The sequence below is a fragment of the Sciurus vulgaris genome (genome assembly GCF_902686455.1).
Source record: "Sciurus vulgaris genome assembly, chromosome: 11".
NCBI classification, from domain to species: domain Eukaryota; kingdom Metazoa; phylum Chordata; class Mammalia; order Rodentia; family Sciuridae; genus Sciurus; species Sciurus vulgaris.
In genome coordinates this window covers 81,778,732-81,799,786 of record NC_136472.1, presented here as the reverse complement: position 1 = coordinate 81,799,786, position 21,055 = coordinate 81,778,732, and the positions used below count along the sequence as shown (strand labels likewise).

The 21,055-nt window shown below is 38.8% G+C and overlaps 1 protein-coding gene across 13 annotated transcripts in view; it reads left to right on the top strand.

Moving 5' to 3' along the window:
• The window catches only part of DLG2 (discs large MAGUK scaffold protein 2), a gene marked incomplete at its 3' end in the record, with an annotated part of 2,081,919 nt that overhangs the window by 1,067,308 nt on the left and 993,556 nt on the right, over positions 1 to 21,055 (top strand). For 11 of the 13 annotated variants that reach the window (XM_079105558.1, XM_079105560.1, XM_079105538.1 and 8 more), the window contains one exon: positions 10,867 to 11,028. In XM_079105558.1, coding sequence (XP_078961684.1) covers positions 10,867 to 11,028 — 162 coding nt within the window. The remainder of the gene's footprint in view (positions 1 to 10,866; positions 11,029 to 21,055) is intronic. The other 2 variants (XM_079105557.1, XM_079105563.1) reach the window with 1 other exon arrangement.

The following is a 21,055-nucleotide window of genomic DNA, read 5'->3' as shown; positions in this document are numbered from 1 at the left end:
CTGCGTCAGAGAATTTGTGCTGTTTATCAGTGACACTATCCTACTTTTGATAGCATGGTGAAAAACAGATCCCTGTAATAGTGGTAAGGCTGAGTGGATTATGTGCATGCAGGTATTTTTGGGGTGGGGCAGGGGTGACTCTTCTCACTAACTGTTCTTGGACACTGACAGAGAAATAGGAAAAGACTTAGATTTCCTAAGTGTCCACCAGGAGTCAAGCCCTGTGCCAAAATATTTATATACAGGGTCAATTTCCCATAGCAACACTGTCCTGTATTATTATTAGCCCAATTTTTAAAATGGGAAGTCTGTGTTGCAGATAGCTTCCATACTTGCCTGAAGTAAAATTGCTTGTTAGTGGCAGGATCAAAATGTAAACCCAGGAAACCAAGATGGGGGAATTTTTATCACTTGATTAAGCAGTTTGCTGAAATGAACGTTCCCTCTTTTCCGGGCACCAGTCACACTGAGCAGAACAGCCTTCTAGCCTGCAGTAGTGAGCGACTGTCACAGATGCTTCAGTGTTTTCACAGCTGGGGGGTTGAGTCAGACAGTGATGCCCTAGGATCTCACTGTCCTCAATTGAATCCAATGGCAGTTAAGACTGGAGAATTGCTCAGACAGTATTTGACGTTAAGCTTCAGATGGACAAACTAATTGTCGGGTTTGTTCTCAAATCACTGCTTTGATTCCTTAGTACCAAAGCAATCTGACTTCAAGTCTGGTCCTCAACAGTTAATTCATTCCTAGCTCCTCCTTCCTTTTCTCAGCTGGCAATCACTTTCCTTGCATCTTTCATCTAACTCTAAAAATTAACTCAACTGAACTTGGATGAACCTTTCCAAGGGCTGGAGAATTTTCCATTACCACAAAGCTTATGGCACACTGGACCTTCTCCATTTCAGCAAACACTTGATCATGATTTACACATTCTACTTTGTTAATTATTTTCATTTCTCTCTGTAATACATATAGCTGAAAAAATGATATTAATAGCCAACTGGAAATAACCACTGTCAAAACACATCAGTGCGTATTTCTCCAGACCCCTTCCCTGTCTTGCACGTATAATGTATTTTATTGTGCTTATTTGAGATTGGTGCACTTATCTGTGAGTTACCTGCTGGTGTGGGGTTTAGAGAGTCTAGGAAAAGAATGTGTGGGGCACCTTCTTTGTGCATTGTGCTTCCCTTGTTGCTCTAACTCAGTGCTAACAGAGGAGGGGGAAAGTAGGAACTCACTCAGTTCATTTCTTGTATATTATCATTTTTTTTTCTTTTTTCAACTCTTCTCTGAGAAGAGTTAGCCAACATTCCTTCTCAGGTGCCTTACACCCAAAGCTTGAACTTTGGGTAAAATATGAACAGTTCTCCTCATTAGAGGCAAGCTTCTGAAATAACTCCACTTTATAAGTTGTGCTATGAAGTGAATCAGTTTTTCATTTTATTATTGAAAATCTTACAGGGTGCCATTCAATAACCAGATCTCCTGTACAATCATACAGGTTCTTGAGTATGTGCTACTTCTTGGCACAAATTTGCATGAGTGTCACTCCTGTGAACACAGAAAAAGGACATTGATTTTGACCTGAGTGTACAGGGAAAAGATCCCGGAAGAAATCACATGTTGTAAAGTTGTAAAGATTGTTGTAAAGATTGAGCAGTAGCCAGATTTAAAAAAAAATGGTTGTGAGTCTTATTAGGGGCAGAGAAAGCTTAAAAAGTAAAGGTAGGGATGGGCTGTGCCATTTTCATTCAATGTTGTATTCACAGCACTTTATTGTGGTGCCTGTCACATAACAGGTGCTTAATAAGTTCTTGTCGCATGAAAAAGTGAAAGAAGGTTTTCAAACTTTGAGTCCAGGAGAGCTGTGAAATTAGAACAGGAAGTCTGTGGCATGAATTAGTGGGTAAATTGCAGTTGAAAGCTTTGAAGAAATTATAAACAAAATGCAACATGTTTTCTTTAGTTGGTTGTTTTTTAATATTTCTAAAATTGTTTATAATCAAATAAAATATCTAATATCCCAGTAAAAAAAATCATAGTTGATATTGACTGCCTACTAGGTCACAATCTGCCAAATGCTTTTTATGAATTCATACTTGTCCTTCTTAAAACTTCTGTGAGATAAGTACCCTCATATTTTTATACTGAGAATACCAGGTTTCAGAGTTGAGCAATAGGCTAGCAATTGATCCATGCAGTCTCTCCAGAACCTGCCCTCTTAGCCACTACCTTAAAACTGCGATTTCAGAAAGTTATTCTAGTTCAGTGACCTGAAGAGTAGAAAGATAAAGATGTATTTGGAGACTGCAAATGCCCATTCATATTTTTCTCCATTCTCCTGACAGAATTAGCCATCTGAAGCATTTACTTTTGGAAACCAATTTTATTATTATTATTTTTTTGTGACTAGCCAGCAAAGTGCAAAAGTCTTGGGACTTCAAAAAGGGAGAATATTAACCTTTTGCTAAGCATCTACTATGTGCCAGGAATGCAGTGTCTCATTCAATTCTCATACTATTCCAAGGTAGATAACCTTGGTTTGTAATTTCAGTAGACCAAAGCTCCAAGATACATAGCCACTTGAAAAATGTCTCCCAGCTAGCAAATTGTATAATGAAAATATGAACTCAAATGTTCGTATTCCTGAAGCCAGGATTCAGGCCTGTTCTACTATATTGTGCTACATCCTGGAGCTAGAGGACCTTGTTGGTTTGAAACAGCTTTGCCATTTAGCATTTTGGAGACTCTAATCCTGTTTTTTCATTTGGAAATCAGAGAATTCTTGAGAGAATTACTTGGGATAATGTTTCTGAAAATGCTATATAAATTGTAAAAAAAAAAAAAAAAAAAAAAAAAAACTTGAATATGTGAGATCTTATACAAATTCATTTGACAAGGCCAAACCTATTGTTTTCCCAAATCAAAGATCTGTGGTTCCATTCTGATTTTCTCAGAGAGCCTGAGATCTGTTTAATTCTGCAATTACGTCTCCTGGGTAAGCCTGGCCTCCCCACAGCTGGCCTCTCTGAGTTTTAGGAAAGAAACTGCACCTCCTACCAGGCTTCCTTTCCAATGTCTTCAGTGCACAGATGGAGGGCAGCACTGAGTTAGAGTAAGTTTTCTCTTGATTATTTAAATCATCAGTTCTTTAAAAAGAATCTTAAGATCCATTAAATATTCATGAAAGCATCCTTCCTGGCAGCTTCTCCATTGTAGGTAATTACAGAGGGTTTAAAATATCTGACGTTGCTTGGAAGCACACAAAGCTCTGTCAGCTGCAAGTAGACAGCTGATTTGTAATTTAATTAACATCCTGGCTTGTCCTGTTCTTTGTGGCAAAAAGCAGGAAAGTATTTCCTTTCATTTGTGAATTTTGTTTGAAAAAATTCAAATGAAGCACCTGGAAGAGCTTTTAATCTCTCACATCAGTCATATTACTTATATCCTGCTCCAAATCTGGAAAAACAATTCTTCTTTCAAGTGTTCTTTGGGTCAGCTGTATGAATGATTGTGGGTCACTTTTTTAAAGGGCAGTTTCACTTGGGAATGTTTGTGAAATCAGTAAGTTTTGACCCATTTTTATTAGGTCTTTGAGTAATAAATAGATTTTGAAGACGGATTTGGCTAGACTAATTCATTGAACAAACATAAGGTCCTACTTAGGAGGCACTAGAGGTCAGCAGTGAACCAAGCAGGTAGGTTTTCTATTCCCAAGGAGGCCTCCTTGAGGAAGGGACAGTGAAAATAAGGTAGCCTGTCTTACACCTCCTCCTCACATTTTCCTCCTATCTAATCCCACCTCCACCTGATTATTAACACTTACATAATCATTCTGGAATAGTCAATGGGGGGACAAAAGAGAACCCTGCTCCAGTCAAAATATACTCAGAGAATGTATTTTAAAGAAATGAATATAAATGCTTATCTGTTCCTTGTATTAAACATTCCTTTATCTTCTCTTTTCATCTTCTTCCTTTTTCTAATCCACATTTTCCCTCCTACCAGGGAGGCAGTGAGTTGGAGAGAGGATGCAGAAGGTACATAAAGGGGATGGGGCATAGATGACAGACAAGCCAAGACTCATGGAAAAAAAGATTGCTCCTTTTTACTTGAGACCTCCTTCCACTTAGTTGAGACCTGTGCTGTCTACCTACCAAACAGGTCTCGACTAAATGGAATTCCTAAAAATAAACATCAAGGTGTCTAAACAAAATACATTCCTCAACATTAGAAGGTGACTGGCAGAGTCTGGATGGGAGTACTCAATTGTGGAACTTAAATTTCTCTAGTTTTGAGACAAAGTGAAAACCCTTAATTTTGCATGTACTTCATTTTTGAGACAGCTTCCTGCACCTTTTTTTTTTTTTTTCTCTTTTCTGAGATTCAATCACATATTTCTTGGGGCACATCACTTCCTTGGCAAATTTGTTATTTCTTTTTCTTTTCTTTTCTTTTCTTTTTTTTTTTTTTTTTTTTTTGTACTGGTTTAATACTTTTCTGAAATATGTTCTTTCAGCCTCAGCCCCTTTTGTTTGAGACAGTGAGACAAGGGTTTGCTAAGTTGCTTAGGGCCTCATAGTCGTTGAGGCTGGCTTTGAGTTTGTAATCCTCCTACCTTAGTCTCCTGAGCCACTGGGATTACAGGCACACACCATTGCACCCAGCTTGAAGCATAATTTTATAACCAAGAAGTTTTCTTCCAACTTCCAAGTTTTCTTCCAGCCTTAAGTCAGTCAACCTGGTCTGCTGGACCAAACTACGTAGCATTCTGGCTTGATCACTCTGCAGAAGTCAAATTACCTTAAATTACAGAGGGAAAGATAAGGCTTGCCCCACAGAACCCTGATTGTCAATATAGTTGGAAGAAGGAGCAGAACTAACAAATTCTAGTATTTCCTAAATGTCAGACTTTATGTAATAAACTAAAATCATTCCTTAATTTTGTACCTGCTTTATAATTGTCCTCCAAGTCTTAATTAGAAAGATTTGCTTAACATTTGTAGTTAAGTGTTCATAGATAATATTCACTAATTGTTAAAATATTATAATTGTATTATAATATTACTGACTACTCCTGAGTTCTCTGCAGCTTTTGATTTGTGGTCTCTCTGTCTATCTCCTTCTCTGTCTCTGTCCCTATCTCCCCTTGCTTTCCTTCTCTTTTCTCTTCCTCACTCATTAGTACAGTGCCAACTCTTGCTGCAAGGGGAACAGAGAGCACTTTTAATGCAGCAACAGAGTTAAGCTCAGCTTTTCACTTATGAGATCTTGAAAGATTTCCAACTTCTGCCTCCATTTTGTATTGTGCCAGCATAATACCACCTTCTGTACTGTGTCAGAGAATCTCTGATGATGGATCAGGCATGTGTAGAATCTTGGGTTTGAATTCTGGGAAAATTAGGATGACTGCTCACATAGGCATCAGCTGAGTATTAAGCATGATCGGGTGAGACTTTTTAGCATTTGTCCATTCATGTGGGAGCCTGTGGTAGGAAAGGAATATGAGTATAGTTATATGCAGTTTCTGCTTGGTGGGCTCTTTGATCAGGTGGATCATTTCATAGTTTAGATTATGTAAGATTAATTCCATTAAACTTTCATTTTTTGGTCACTTAACTTTGCCTCAGTTGTCATGTAGGCACTGGGGACTCAGAGATACATTGGCTCCATCTGTGCGCCCAAGGCATTCAGGGGCTAGTGGGAGGGACAGACACATGCATAGGTCATTATAACATATAGTTGTTATTCACTGATAGAAATCTGTACAGAACACTGTGGGAGCATGCCAGAGAGATACATTTTCCATCTTAATCTTCAGAGAATACTTCTGAGGAGGTGACACTGATCTGATTATCCAGGGTCTGAAAAGGTTTACCTGTTGAAGTCCAGAAATGAGGGGAGGGTAGAGGATAGAATTCCAGGGAATTAGAGACAAAACGTTTCAAGACAGGAAGACACAATAGAAGCCCTTCACCTGCCTTAGGCGTCACTTCCCATTAGAGCTGGAAGAAGAATTATCTGTTTACAAATGTTCTTTCACTGAAGAGACCTCTCGTGAACCAAACAGGAGAGGAATTCGTTTAAAAATCCCTTATTTGTAGTCAATGCAGAAACCCTCAAAGGTGCCCAGATTGACTTTAGCACACCCTAGTATGAAAGGTGACTCAGATTTCCCCAAAGATTAGACTAATACTCGAATCAGCATGTGACCTCTGCAGAATTCTTTAATCTCCCTTGTTAGTTGATTTTTAAAGACTTCTTTAAAATGCTATTTTTTAAGAAAAAGGTGACTTCTGAAGATCTTTGTGTCCTAACCAGCTTAGAAGACTATATACTTTACCTCTGGAGGCAGACTAACATCTTTGAAATCTGGTTAACCACTCAGCAGGTAGGTAGCCTTGAAAAAAATACTTAACTATCACAGCCTCAGATAGAATAATAACACCTGCCTGTCAGACACTGATGATGCATAGAAAGTATTTAATATGTTTTGTGGCACCTTAATTAAGACAATTGTTATTTTTTTAATATTGCAGTAGCATTAGGATTAGTATTTCTATTAATACTAGCATCAGCATTACCATGATTGTTAATATTAGTTTTAACATTGCAAATTAAAATTTCGATTCAACCAAAGAAAGTCAAGTTTTGAATCATAGCCTGGATATTTTGCTGTACCATATCAGGATAATTATTTTGGAAGATTCAGTTTGAGTTAAAGATGGTACCTCATCATCAGTTCTTGTCATCTCATGTCATCTCTGCAGAAAACTGAAATAGAAAAAATAAATAGGGGCAATATCTGACTATCAGTGACAGACTATTATTTGGGTTTAAGATCTCATGGATGGCTCCCTATTGTCTACAGTGGATGCAGTCTGCCTTTGACCTTGTCTCTTGCCATGCTCTAACTCATATCCAAAACTTCACCCAAGCCCAGAAGCAGACCAAAGACAGGGACCCGTGTGCGCATGACATACGGAGGGTGGTTCCCAGGAGAAATGCCTAAGGGAGTTAGGAAGGCACCAAGCAGCTCTGCAGGAGTGTAGGTCCAGATGTAGGCTAGCTTTAGGCTAGTCCTGTTGCCACTTTGGATGATGTTTTGCACAATAGTTTATCTCAACTCAAAGCATGGAAGATGGGGTCCCGGCATAACTTCTAGGCACATGCAAGAGAGGAGATTTCCATTACCCAAGGGCAATCTTTCTGAGAAGTATGCATCTGTGAGCCTTGAATTCTTTTACCAAAAGGATTTCTGTGAATTTTGGTGAGTGGACAATAGCATCTGCTATAATTCATTTCAAGATCTCACTGTTCCTTCAAATACCACCTCCTCTTATCACATATCTTCTCTACACATGTTGTGCTTCTGCTGGGAATATCCTTTATCTCTTTCCATATCACTTGAGATCCTGTTTTAAACTTGGAAACCTCATTCAAAATCGGTGCTAACCCATTCCTGCTCCCACAGAACACAGTTTATACTTGTAGTCATTATCAATATGTATGGAACCTTAGCTATGCACATGTATAACTCAGCGAAAATGTAAATCTCAACGAAGAAGACCTCTGTTCTTTTCAGTTTGTTTTCTCAGTATATATTACTGAAATGAATGACAAGGAGGGAGATATATTTTAGAATATATGTCCTTTAAGTTTGTGTCAAGCAAATATTATGGTACTCTTTTTGCTTGAACCTGGGTTAATAATAGCTTATAATGAAATAAAATGCATTTAACAGCCAAAACAGTTTTGTGCCTTAAGTAACTAATACCCATTTCATCCATTTATAACTTTATTCAACAAATTTTATTGAGCATCTGTGAAGGGTCTTTGACTAAGAACTGAGGATGAACATCACTGATGTGGTTCGAGACCATAGAAAATCTTAGAGTTCAATGGAAGACAAACAACATCAACGATAAAAACACACAAATGCATAGCATATGTGTTGGTGATTGGAGGAACAAAGGTGCTAAGAGACCAATTATAGGTTGAAGAAGTTTTAGATACCCGTTGCACAATATGGTTAATATAATTAAGACTACAGAACCAAACACTTAAGAACAGTTAAGATAGTGAACATTTATGGTATGTGTATTTTGCCACAGGTTTTAAAATAAGCTTTAAAAAACTAGAAGTTCATGATTTGTTTTTATTTATTTCACAATAACTTAGGTGAGACTGATAAAAAAGAATTCAGTAGTGACAGGGGTTCCACCGTGTAACAATATTGAGGACAGTTAAGAAAGAACAAGGAAGCTTGAGCCCTGTCATATGGGTGGTGGGAGCCAATGAAGTGTTTTAAGAAGGAATTTTCAGTTAGCCATTCAGAAAGTCATCTGGTACAATGTAGAGAATGGATGGCAAAGGGCAGTCCTGGAGGCTGTCTGGCAAGTCAAGAGGGTGATGCAGGCCCACATGGAAACTTGAATGTGCCCAGTGTTGGCAGTGGTTGGTGGTGGGGAGTCTGCAGTGTGTAAGGAGGGAAGAGACTCAAGAATTATTTAGGATATATATCAAGCAGACCTACTTCTTTGTTAGATTGATACATGGTAGAATGTGAAAGAGAAGATAGAATCTAATTGACTCCTTTTCTGGCTCAGGTTACTACATGGACAGTAGTGCCTCCTTGAGGGAAAATTGAAAAGGAAAGCAGATGTGGAAATAGATGTGCTATAAGCAAGGGAAACTAAAATGGTTATCTGTAGCATATTATTCCACTCCCAGTGAAAGTCTAACTGATCAAGAATCAATGTGAAGCTTTGATCCATGTTATTGAGACAGATTACTTTCCCAAATTGTGCATAGGGTTAAAGAAAAGATTTTTTCAGTTTTCAAAATGTTCCAGCCTCATTTTGTTGCATATTCTCAGTGAAATCTTTTTGTACCAAGCTGCCAATTCAGTTACCAGACTTGGGCTTCATTTCCTTATAGGGCTAGATGAGGGACTAGTGATAGTAGAAAGAGGATTCAAGTTATTCATCCTAATAGGGTCACAGCTCTGATATCTAGTTAGGTGACCCTGGACAAGTCCCTTAACTTCTCTGTTAGTTTTGTCATAGGTGATAGGGAACATCATAACTGAGAATGGTTGTAGTGGAAGAAGTAGGTGAGGGTCCTTGCAAACTGCAAAAAAATATGACAGGGTTGGTTGTGTTTTGTGTTTTGGAACTAATATGACTATGGATATCACATGAAGACTCCCTGGGAAATACAAGTAGTGACAACCAGCTTCTGATTTAAATGGGACAGAATTACTAACCCTGAGGTGGCTCTTGTTACTGTCAGATTATGAGTCACACTGAAAGCTAATGTCCAAGAAAGCATGTTTTTCATCTCAGAAATGAGTGAAAAACATACACTTGATTTTTTAAGATGTGATTTTTAGTAAACTCAAGTGATAAATAACTGCTAATGAGAACCATGATGGAGAACTGAGAAGAGGTTAGACACTATGGTTAAGCCTGGCGGGGCTATGTTGTTGGATTCCTGTTGCTAATACCCTGTGTCACACAAAGCAAAGCAAAGGAACACATTGTTAGCTGGAATGGGGGTCAGATGTAGAACATTGCTTTATTCTTTCCCAGGTAGGTCAGCAACCTTGAAACAATGGGACTCCTAAGTCATGGGTCCAGGGGGAAAGTGACAAGAAACAGGACAGGCAGATAGATGACATGGAGAACCAGAGCATCGCTGTAGATAATGATTGACCCTGTGACCAGATGCATCTTTCAGATCCTTTCTAATCCTATGGGCATATTAAGGAAGGTGGTTAAGAAAAGAGGTAAAGGGAATCAGACATGGTGGCACATGCCTGTAATCTCAGTAGCTTGGGAGACTGAGGCAGAAAGATAGGTTGTTCCACTGGGGATGTGGCTCAGTGGTTAAGCACCCCTCAATTGCATCCCTGGTAACACACACACACACACACACACACACACACACACACAAAGGTAAAGGGAACGGAACAAGGATGGAAAGATTATCTCTCTCACTCAGTAATCATGTAATCATCTGACTAGGAGCAGAACATTTTCTTAAAATTTTTAAGCACTTTAAAAGCTAGTTTTATTCCTAGAAGTTGTGATTTTTTTGTACTAGAATCTGCCTAACCCCAACCTATACTCTTCATAGAAGACATAGAGGATGAAGTAAAGGAAGAACAGTTTGTCTTCCCTTTCAGGCTAATACAAATAAAGTGGGGGGCAGGCAAACCTTTTCCCTCATTACCAAGGGAACTTAAATCTTTCACAGATTCCAAAACAACATTACATTTTCTGAATGGGATATATCAGAATTCCATTGCTTTCCTTGGCACTTCTTATTCTCCATCCATCACCTAAAATTTTTAGCACATACTCAACTACTCTGGTCATTGGGAAGGCTCCTCCTCCCCTACTGAAGTATATTTTCTCATCCTCATTTGTTGTCACATATTTGTAGCTCATAAGTAGAATATATTGCTAGGCAAAAATAAGTCATCACATTGGTTGATATTGATGGTTAATTCAGTTTTGTTTGCATCGGACCTGGTTTATCAAAATCATCAAGAGTCTGCAGCTGGGGCAGGGATTGTAGCTCCTTGGTAGAGTGTTTGCCTAGCATGTGTGAGGCACTGGGTTTGATTCTCAGCATGGCATACAAATAATAAAATAAAGCTCCATCAACATCTATCTATCTATCTATCTATCTATGTATCTATATTAAAGTTACATTTTAAAAAAATACTCTGTAGCAAAGTGTTCTTAGTAAAGTCAACAGTAGGCACGCAGTGTCCTACTAACAGAATTAGAATATGAAGTCCAGACTCAATTCTTTGCAAACACTGACACATTGCTTGCTTTTCTTTTCTCCTAGAAGTATCGATATCAAGATGAGGATGCTCCACATGATCATTCCTTGCCTCGGCTAACTCATGAAGTAAGAGGTCCAGAACTCGTGCATGTATCAGAAAAGAACCTGTCCCAAATAGAAAATGTCCACGGATACGTCTTACAGTCGCACATTTCTCCCCTGAAGGTAAATGAGGTTGCTCTTCAGATTTTATAACTGGTTTTGGTGGTCAGTCTTCATTGCTAAAGGAGACATTTGCTGGTGTCATAAAATGAGGGTCTTTTAAAACACAGTAGTGATCATTGATTACTGAAGCATCTTTCTGTGGTTTAGAAGCTAACCTGATATTTCTGGGACATATTTTGATTGCAATTGTTTGAATGTTTGCAAAATACTCAGCTGCTGAGAATGGAATAAGGAAAAAGCAAAGGTGACACATTGAGAGGAAAAAGAAGTCATCTACATATTTTAAAAAACAAAACAAGAACACACCATGATCTGTCTCAAATGCTCTCCCTCCATCATTATTCCTGGTCTCAGATAAACAAAGAAAGCAAAGATATCATGATCACACCTAATGATTGCCTTACTCTCCAAGCTAAAAAAGAAGATGTGTGAATTGGCTCATCAACACCTCTATTTTTTCCCAGGGGAAATTGTTTACAGGATTTCTTTCTATTTGGTGTTGTACCTTTCCCAACATTGTCTACCTTTTTATTTAATTTTAAACAATATCTTCATGAATGATATTTGGATAAGAAGAGGCAATTAAATGAGAATAAGAATTTTATGTTCCTTGGCTGTCTTTTTCTTTATAGGGCTGGAGCTACTGGATTTTGTGCTTTGGATAAAAAGCTTATAAATGCTAATTAAAATTTAGAAAGAAAACTAGAGTTAATGCTGTAATCTAAGAGACTTGAAATGATGGGGGGGGAAATCCTGTCAAATAACCCCTTAGTTATCTCTAAGAAAAATTTTCTTCATTAGCCAGAACATTAATTTTACCAGTACTTTCATGTAGTTATGCAACAATATAAAACAGAGTCACAAAAGTGGCTCCAATGCTCTCTGGGATCTTGTTATACCTGCCAAAATTTGAAAGAAAGGTTAAATTATGTTTAGTACAGCTCTAGGCTTTTGTACATTTTAACTACTCTGATATCCTAAAATTCTATTCAAATAAACAAGCTGTAATTACCACCAATACATTAAAATATTGGGCCAATTGTCAAATTTCGTTGAATAGTATATAATATGTGAAAATACATAAATATTGTGCTTCTGGAATTCATTGTGCATCTTTCCAGAGTTTCTCTGGAAATCACTGAATGACTGAGTGGGTTTAACCTGGAGGAAAAAAGATAAAGGATTGAGGGTCAGGGGACTTACCTTTCCAACTCAAGAGCACTCATGTGGAAAACATGACATTGATGTCATACAGAGGACAGAAGCAGATTCACTGTGCAAAACTGACAGGCATGTTTATTTGGGATTATTGTAAAACCACAGTTTCTGACAGAGCTACCAAAGCAGGTGTAAACTATTTCACATAGACTACTTTTTGTTCCTGGAAATCTTCCAGGCTTGGATGATGACCAGACAGTTGTTTTACAGAAAGACTTCTTCACCAGAAGGGTGAATAAAACTGTCCCCAAGGGTCTGTCTGAATCTATTAATTGGTGATTCTGTTCTGTATTCAGATGAAACTTCCCTTCTTTAGAGACCCTTGTCATCTTTGCAAACAAACGCTGACCCCTGGGAGTTGAGGAAGGAAAGAACTGGAAGACTGGATTGCGTTGAGAGTACTTACCTTTCAGTTTTATTCTAACTGGTGAAAGACTCCTATAAGAGCTTCCCTCAAGCCTCTCTTTCTTTCCTTCATTCCTTCTTTCCAACTTCCCAACTTCCTTCTCCTTCTCAACTTTTCCTTCTTAAAGTCCCAAATGAGTTTAGACTGAGTAGAATAATCAAGACTAGCCTAAGCCTAACCTGGTTACCATAAAATAAGAGCATACACGTGATCAATAATTATCCGAACATCCAGCAAGTTTGGATGATTACATCATTTCTTTATGTTACACAATACCTCATTTGGAAAATGTGTATTAGAATTGGGGGGGAGATTTTCATTTTATGAAGGTCAGATCTGTGTTATAAATGAATTTTTCCTGTTTTTCTTTATTCCTTGCCTTTCAGGAATCTCAGAATTTGGTGTCAGCTTCAGTGTTTTTCCTTTGCTTGGGATTTCTGTTACATTTATTTCCCTTCTAACTTCTTACTTTCTTCTTTTTGAAAGTTTTACTGTTTTTTCTGGCTTTACTATAGTAGTATTTTTTGTTGGAGAACCTCATGACAGTTTTAAAAAGTAATCACCTATGAATAATAAACCCCTGATTTTTTTTTCTTTTTTTTTATTTTTTAAATAAAAATCATACATTTACATAGGGCAATGTTGTTTGATTCATTCTGTTATTTTTCCCCTCCCCCCACCCCTCCCACCCCTCTTTTCCCTCTATACAGTCCTTCCTTCCTCCATTCTTACCACCCTCCTTATCCCTAACCCTAAACCTAGCCCTAACCCTAACGCTAACCCCTCCTACACCCCATTATATGTCCTCATCCGCTTATCAGCGAAATCATTCATCCTTTAGTTTTTTGAGATTGGCTTATCTCACTTAGCATGATATACTCCAATTTCATCCATTTGCCTGCAAATGCATTATTTTATCATTCTTCATGGCAGAGTGATATTCCATTGTATATATATGCCACAGTTTCTTTATCCATTCATCAACTGAAGGGCATCTAGGTTGGTTCCACAATCTGGCTATGGTGAATTGAGCAGCTATGAACATTGATGTGGCTGTATCTCTGTAGTATGCTGATTTTAAGTTCTTTGGGTATAAGCCAAGGAATGGGATAGCTGGGTCTAATGGGGTTCCATTCCAAGCTTTCTGAGGAATCTCCATACTGCTTTCCAGAGTGGCTACACTAATTTGCAACCCCACCAGCAATGTATGAGTGTACCTTTTTCCCCACATCCTCGCCAACACCTATTGTTGCTGATGTTCTTGATAATCACCATTCTAATGGGGGTGAGATGAAATCTTAGGGTGGTTTTGATTTGCATTTCTCTTATTACTAGAGATGTTGAACATTTTTCCATATATTTGTTGATTGCTTGTACATCTTCTTCTGTGAAGTGTCTGTTCATTTCCTTAGCCCATTTGTTGATTGGATTATGTGTATTCTTGGTGTAGAGTATTTTGAGTTCTTTATAGATTCTGGGAATTAGCACTCTATCTGAGGTATGAGTGGCAAAGATATTCTCCCACGCTGTAGGCTCTCTCTTCACATTACTGATAGTTTCCTTTGCTGAGAGAAAGATTTTTAGTTTGAATCTATCCCAGTTATTGATTCTTGCTTTTATTTCTTGTGCTATGGGAGTCCTGTAAAGGAAATCTGATCCTAAGCCAACAAGTTGAAGGTTTGGACCTACTTTTTCTTCTATAAGATGCAGGGTCTCTGGTCTGATTCCGAGGTCCTTGATCCATTTTGCGTTGAGTTTTGTGCAGGGTGAGAGATAGGGGTAATTTCATTCTGTTGCATATGGTTTTCCAGTTTTCCCAGCACCATTTGTTGAACAGGCTATCTTTTCTCCATTGCATATTTTTGGCCCCTTTGTCTAGTATGAGAAAATTGTATTTATTTGGGTTTGTGTCCATGTCCTCTATTCTGTACCATTGATCTACCTGTCTATTTTGGTACCAATACCATGCCGTTTTTCTTACTATTGCTTTGTAATAGAGTTGAAGATCTGGTATTGCGATACCCCCTGCTTCGCTCTTTCTACTGAGGATTGCTTTAGCTATTCTGGGTTTCATATTCTTCCAGATGAATTTCATAATTGCTTGCTCTGTTTCTGTAAGATACACCATTGGGATTTTAATTGGAATTGCATTGAATCTGTATAGCACTTTTGGTAGTATGGCCATTTTGACAATATTAATTCTGCCTATCCAAGAACATGGGAGATCTTTCTATCTTCTAAGGTTTTCTTTAATTTCTTTCTTTAGTGTACTGTAGTTCTCATTGTGGAGGTCTTTCACCTCTTTTGTGAGATTGATTCCCAAGTATTTTATTTTTTTCAATGCTATTGTGAATGGGGTAGTTTTCCTAATTTCTCTTTCTGAAGATTCATCACTTACGTATAAAAATGCATTGGATTTATGAGCATTGATCTTGTAACCTGCTACTTTACTGAATTCACTTATGAGTTCTAAGAGTTTTCTGGTGGAATTTCCAGGTTCCTCTAAATATATAATCATGTCATCAGCGAACAGGGATAGTTTGAGTTCCTCTTTTCCAATTCGTATCCCTTTAATTTCTTTGGTTTGTCTAATTGCTCTGGCTAGAGTCTCAAGAACGATGTTGAATAGAAGTGGTGAAAGAGGGCATCCCTGCCTTGTTCCCGTTTTCAGGGGGAGTGCTTTCAGTTTTTCACCATTTAGAATGATATTGGCCATGGGCTTAGCATAGATGGCCTTTACAATGTGAAGAAATGTTCCCACTACCCCAGTTTTCTCTAGTGTTTTGAGCATGATGGGATGCTGTATTTTATTGAATGCTTTTTCTGCATCTATTGAAATAATCATGTGATTCTTGACTTTTAGTCTGTTGATATGGTGAATGACATTTATTGATTTCCGGATGTTGAACCAACCTTGCATCCCTGGGATAAAACCCACTTGATCATGGTGCACTATCTTTTTAATATAATTTTGTATGCGATTTGCTAAAATTTTGCTGAGAATTTTTGTGTCGATGTTCATTAAGGATATTGGTCTGAAATTTTCTTTCCTCAATGTGTCTCTGTCTGGTTTAGATATCAGGGTGATATTGGAATGAGCTCTTCTTTAAAGGTTTTTGTAGAACTCGGCTGAGAACCCATCTGGTCCCGGACTTTTCTTTGTTGGTAGGCTTTTGATGACCTCTTCTATTTCATTGCTTGAAATTGATTTATTTAAGTTGTGTATGTCCTCCTCGTTCAGTTTAGGTAATTCATATGTCTCTAGAAACTTGTTGATGTCTTCGAGGTTTTCTGTTTTGTTGGAGTATAGATTTTCAAAATAGCTTCTAATTATGTTTTGTATTTCACTCGTGTCTGTTGTGATATTTCCTTGTTCATTCCGAATTTCAGTAATTTGAGTTTTCTCCCTCTTTCTCTTTGTTAGTGTGGCTAAGGGTTTATCAATTTTGTTTATTTTTTCAAAGAACCAACTATTTATTTTGTTAATTTTTCCGATTGTTTCTTTTGTTTCAATTTCGTTGATTTCGGCTCTGATTTTAACTATTTCCTGTCTTCTAGTACTTTTGGTGTTGGTCTGCTCTTCTTTTTCTAGGGCTTTGAGCTGTAGTGTTAAGTAGTTTATTTGTTGATTTCTACTTCTTTTGTTGAATGCACCCCATGAAAATAAATCTTCCTCTAAGTACTGCTTTCATAGTGTCCCAGAGATTTTGATATGGTGTGTCTTTGTTCTCATTTACTTCTAAGAACTTTTTTATTTCCCTCCTGATGTCTTCGGTTATCCATTCATCATATAATAGTGTATTATTTAATCTCCAGGTATTGGAGAAGTTTCTGTTTTTTATTCTGTCATTTATTTCTAATTTCAATACATTATGATCTGATAGAGTACAAGGTAGTATCTCTATCTTCTTGTATTTGCTAACAGTAGCTTTGTGGCATAAAACATGGTCTATTTTAGAGAAAGATCCATGTGCTGCTGAGAAGAAAGTTTATTCGTTCTTTGTTGGACGGTATATTCTATATAAGTTGGTTAAGTCTAAATTGTTGATTGTGTTATTGAGATCTATGGTTTCTTTATTCAATTTTGTTTGGACGATCTATCCAGTGGTGAGAGCGGTGTGTTAAAATTGCCTAGTATTATTGTGTTGTGGTCCGTTTGATTTCTGGAATCGAGAAGGATTTGTTTGATGTACATAGATGAGCCAATGTTCGGGGCATAGATATTTATGATTGTTATGTCTTGCTGATTTATGCTTCCCTTAAGCAGTATGTAATGTCCTTCTTTATCCCTTCTGACTAGTTTTGGCTTGAAGTCCACATTATCTGAAATGAGGATGGGTACTCCAGCTTTTTTGCTGTGTCCGTGTGCATGTATGTTTTTTCCCATCCTTTCACCTTTAGTATATGGGTATCTCTTTCTATGCGATGAGTCTCTTGCAGGCAACATATTGTTGGATTTTTCTTTTTAATCCAATCTGCCAGTCTATGTCTTTTTATTGTTGAGTTCAGGCCATTAACATTCAGGGTTATTATTGTGATATGATTTGTATTCCCAGTCATTTGACTCATTTTTGTTTTTTGACATGATTTGGTTTCTCCTTTATTTGGCTATTCCTTTAGGCTAGTTCCTCCCATTGCTGATTTGCATCGTTGTTTTTCATCTCTTCCTCATGGAATATTTTGCTGTGAATGTTCTGTAATGCTGGCTTTCTTTTTGTAAATTCCTTTAGCTTTTGCTTATCATGGAAGGATCTTATTTCATTGTCAAATCTGAAAGTAAGTTTTGCTGGGTATAAGATTCTTGGTTGGCATCCGTTTTCTTTCAGGGCATGGTAAATGTTGTTCCAGGCCCTTCTAGTTTTTAGGGTCTGGATTGAAAAATCTGCTGATATTCTTATTGGTTTTCCCCTGAATGTAATTTGATTCTTTTCTCTCGTGGCCTTTAAATTCTGTCTTTATTTTGTATGTTAGGTATTTTCATAATAATGTGCTTTGGTGTGAGTCTGTTGTAATTTTGTATATTTGGAGTCCTATAAGCCTCTTGTACTTGGTTTTCCATTTCATTCTTCATATTTGGGAAATTTTCTGATATTATTTCATTGAATAGATTGTTCATTCCTTTGGTTTGTTTCTCTAAGCCTTCCTCAATCCCAATAATTCTTAAATCTGGCCTTTTCATGATATCCCATAATTCTTGTAGATTCTGTTCATGATTTCTTACCATCTTTTCTTTTGGTCAACTTCGTTTTCAAGATTAAATATTTTGTCGTCAGTATCTGAGGTTCTCTCTTCCAGGTGTTCTATCCTATTGGTTATGCTTTCTATGGAGTTTTTAACTTGGTTTATTGTTTCCTTCATTTCAAGGATTTCTGTTTGTTTTGTTTTCAGTATCTCTAATTCTTTATTGAAATGATCTCTTGCTTCCCGTATTTGCTCTTTTAACTGTTGATTGGTGCAGTCATTTAATGCCTGCATTTGCTGTTTCATCTCTTCCTTCAATGCCTGCGTTTGCTCTTTCATCTCCTCGTTTGCCTCCCTGATTGTTTTAATTATGTACATTCTGAACTCCCTTTCTGACATTACTTCTGCTGTGCTGTCGTTGGGTTTTATTGATATAGTATCTTGGTTTGTTTGGGACATTTTCTTCCCTTGTTTTCTCATATTGGTCAGATGTCAGTGGGACTCTGAGATAGTGTAGATTTCCTCTATTGGCTTATAGTGTCCCTGTAGATTTCCAGTGTATCACCTCCCAGCCTTCAGTAGCCTGAAGTCTTGGAGTAACTTGATAATGCAGTGCTTCCGAAGAAAGCTGCCCCTAGCCTGCTACTGGTTCCAGGGCTTGGAGCTGGCTCTGTGTGGAAAGGCTCTCACTGGGGGGCCTGCTCCGAGAAGCTGGCCATGTGGGAGGAGCCCACCGCCAGAGTGTGCAGGGCTGCCTGCGGAAGACTCTAGCTGCGCTGGCCTACTCTGATAAGCTGCCCCTATCCAGTCCTGCCGCCCAGGCCGAGATTCACCCGGTGAAGGAGACTCACCCCGTGGTTCTATTTTAGTCCGAGTCTCTCAATGCCTCCCCTTCTTGAATCCTGGGTTCTGGAGCGACTGGAGATGAGTCACCTTCTAGTCTGCCTTCTTGGATCTCCCTGTGGAAAGAGTCTGCGGCCGGAGGGGGCAGGGCCGCCTGGAGAGGTCTCTGACTGCCCTGCCCTGGTTCCAGAAGGTGCTTGCGTGTCAGAGCTCTCCACTGGCTCAGGGACTCTAGCTGCCCTGCCCTACTCTAATAAGCTGCATGAATCCGGGCCTGCTGCCCGGGCCGAGCTACATTGGGTGGGGGAGACTCACCCCGTGGCTCTGTTTTATTCCGAGTCTCTCAATGCCTCCCCTTCTTGAATCCTGGGTTCTGGAGCGACTGGAGATGCAGTCACCCTCTAGTCCACCATCTTGGATCGCCCCGTGGAAAAAGCCTGCGGCTGGAGGAGGCAGGGCCACCTGGAGAGGTCTCTGGCTGCTTTGCCCTGGTCCCAGAGGCTGCTTGCGGGTCGGAGGTCTCCGCTGGTTTGGGGACTTGTGGCTGGCTCTGTGTAGAAAGGCTCTCACTGGGCAGTCTGCTCTGAGAAGCTAGCCTAGAAAGTCGCTTCCTGCCAGAGGGAGCCAGGCTGCTTGGGGAAGTCCCTGGCTGCCCTGTCCTGGTCTCTGAAGCAACCTGCAGGTGGGGTAGAGCTTGCTGCATGCTGGCTCAGGGACTTGGAGCTGGTTCTGTGCAGAAAGGCTCTCACTGGGGGGCCTGCTCAGAGATACTGGAGAATCTGGCCCTGTGGGAGGAGCCCACCACCGGAGTGCGCAGGGCTGCCTGGGGAAGACTCTAGCTGCCCTTCCCTACTCTAATAAGCCGCCTGTATCCAGGCCTGCTGCCTGGGCAGAGCTTCACCATGTGGGGGAGACCCACCCTGTGGCTCTGTTTTAGTCCGAGTCTCTCAGTGCCTCCCCTTCTTGAATCCTGGGTTCTGGAGCGACTGGAAGTGCAGTCACCCTCTAGTCCGCCATCTTGGATTGCCCCCTAAACCCCTGATATTAAACACCGGGCTTGATTTCTGAAAATACCACTTCAGTACTTCAGTAGCTGTGTAATGGCAAGGGAGCGATCTGGAATTTGAATGTAGTTAAGTAGGCCAGAGGGATAAAAAATAAGGATTACGGTAAGGGGTATGGGATAATCCCAAAGCATGTCATAAAACAAGAGAGATGGGTGGGAACAGGTGAAGGACCTCAGGAGGAGATTGAATTTTATTTTTTAAGTAATGAGGAATGATGACAAAATTTAAAATGGAGAGTGATATAGCCCAATTTGCAAATTAGACAAGTATTCATGTTACGTGGCAGAGTGGAAGAAAAACTGAAAGAGCGTGATATCACAATCAAGAGCATTACATGAAATCCAAGAGATGGACAAGCCCTGAGATAAAGCAGAGGCATTGGGGGTGAAAAGAAAGGTAGGTTAGAAAGCTTATTCAGAAAAAGATATCATTAGAACCTTGAGAACTATTAAACATAGAAGGTAGAGGAGAGAGAAATGATGCTAATTGATAAAATCTTTATTTGAACAATTGGATAGAAGAAATATGCAAGGAAATCAAGAAGGCCTGCAGAAGAACACATTTTAGAGTGGCAAGTGTTGGGGAGATTCTCAGTTCAGGTTTGAATAATTGAGTTCAAGGAATTATGTTATGCCCAGGTGAAATGTTCCGCAGTTTGAATTGAAGATCTGAGGATTGAGATAGATCTGGTCTAAAAATGGAAGAGTCTTTAGTGTAGAGGAAGTTGCAAATATGAATAGGATTGCTCAAGAAAGGTGAGGAAACACTAAAGGCTGGAACAGGGACAACTCCTACCATGATAGGGCTTTGTGGACAAAGAGAGACCTACTGGGGAGATTAGAAACAAATTTACCACATTTAGTAGTAAGATGCTTTCTGTTTGTTTTTATTTTTTAACAAGAGTTTTATATTTCTGATAAATGGGTATCATGCCTTATATAAGAATATATAGCTCTTCCACAATGCCTAAGATCATTTTGAACAATCAGATTTTTTTTTTAAAGATTACTTATTACCCGATCGATGATTTTTAACAAAGGAAAAGAAAATCTGATAGCTACATGTAACTCCAGTAGTCATGCAGTCCTGATCAGGTAAAGAAAAAAAGCATTAATTTGTTTCCTTTCTAGATGGAGGGTTTTTCTAATATCACTGATTAGAAATGTAAATTTTTTTCTTGTTGCTTTAGAATACTAGTAATCCTTAAAAATGTAAAATGATTGTACTTCTGTCTCTCGCCACTAGATGGTGGAAGTTGCTGAGCTGATGATTCTGGAAGCATTTGATCTTTGGAAAGATACTGAGATTTGTG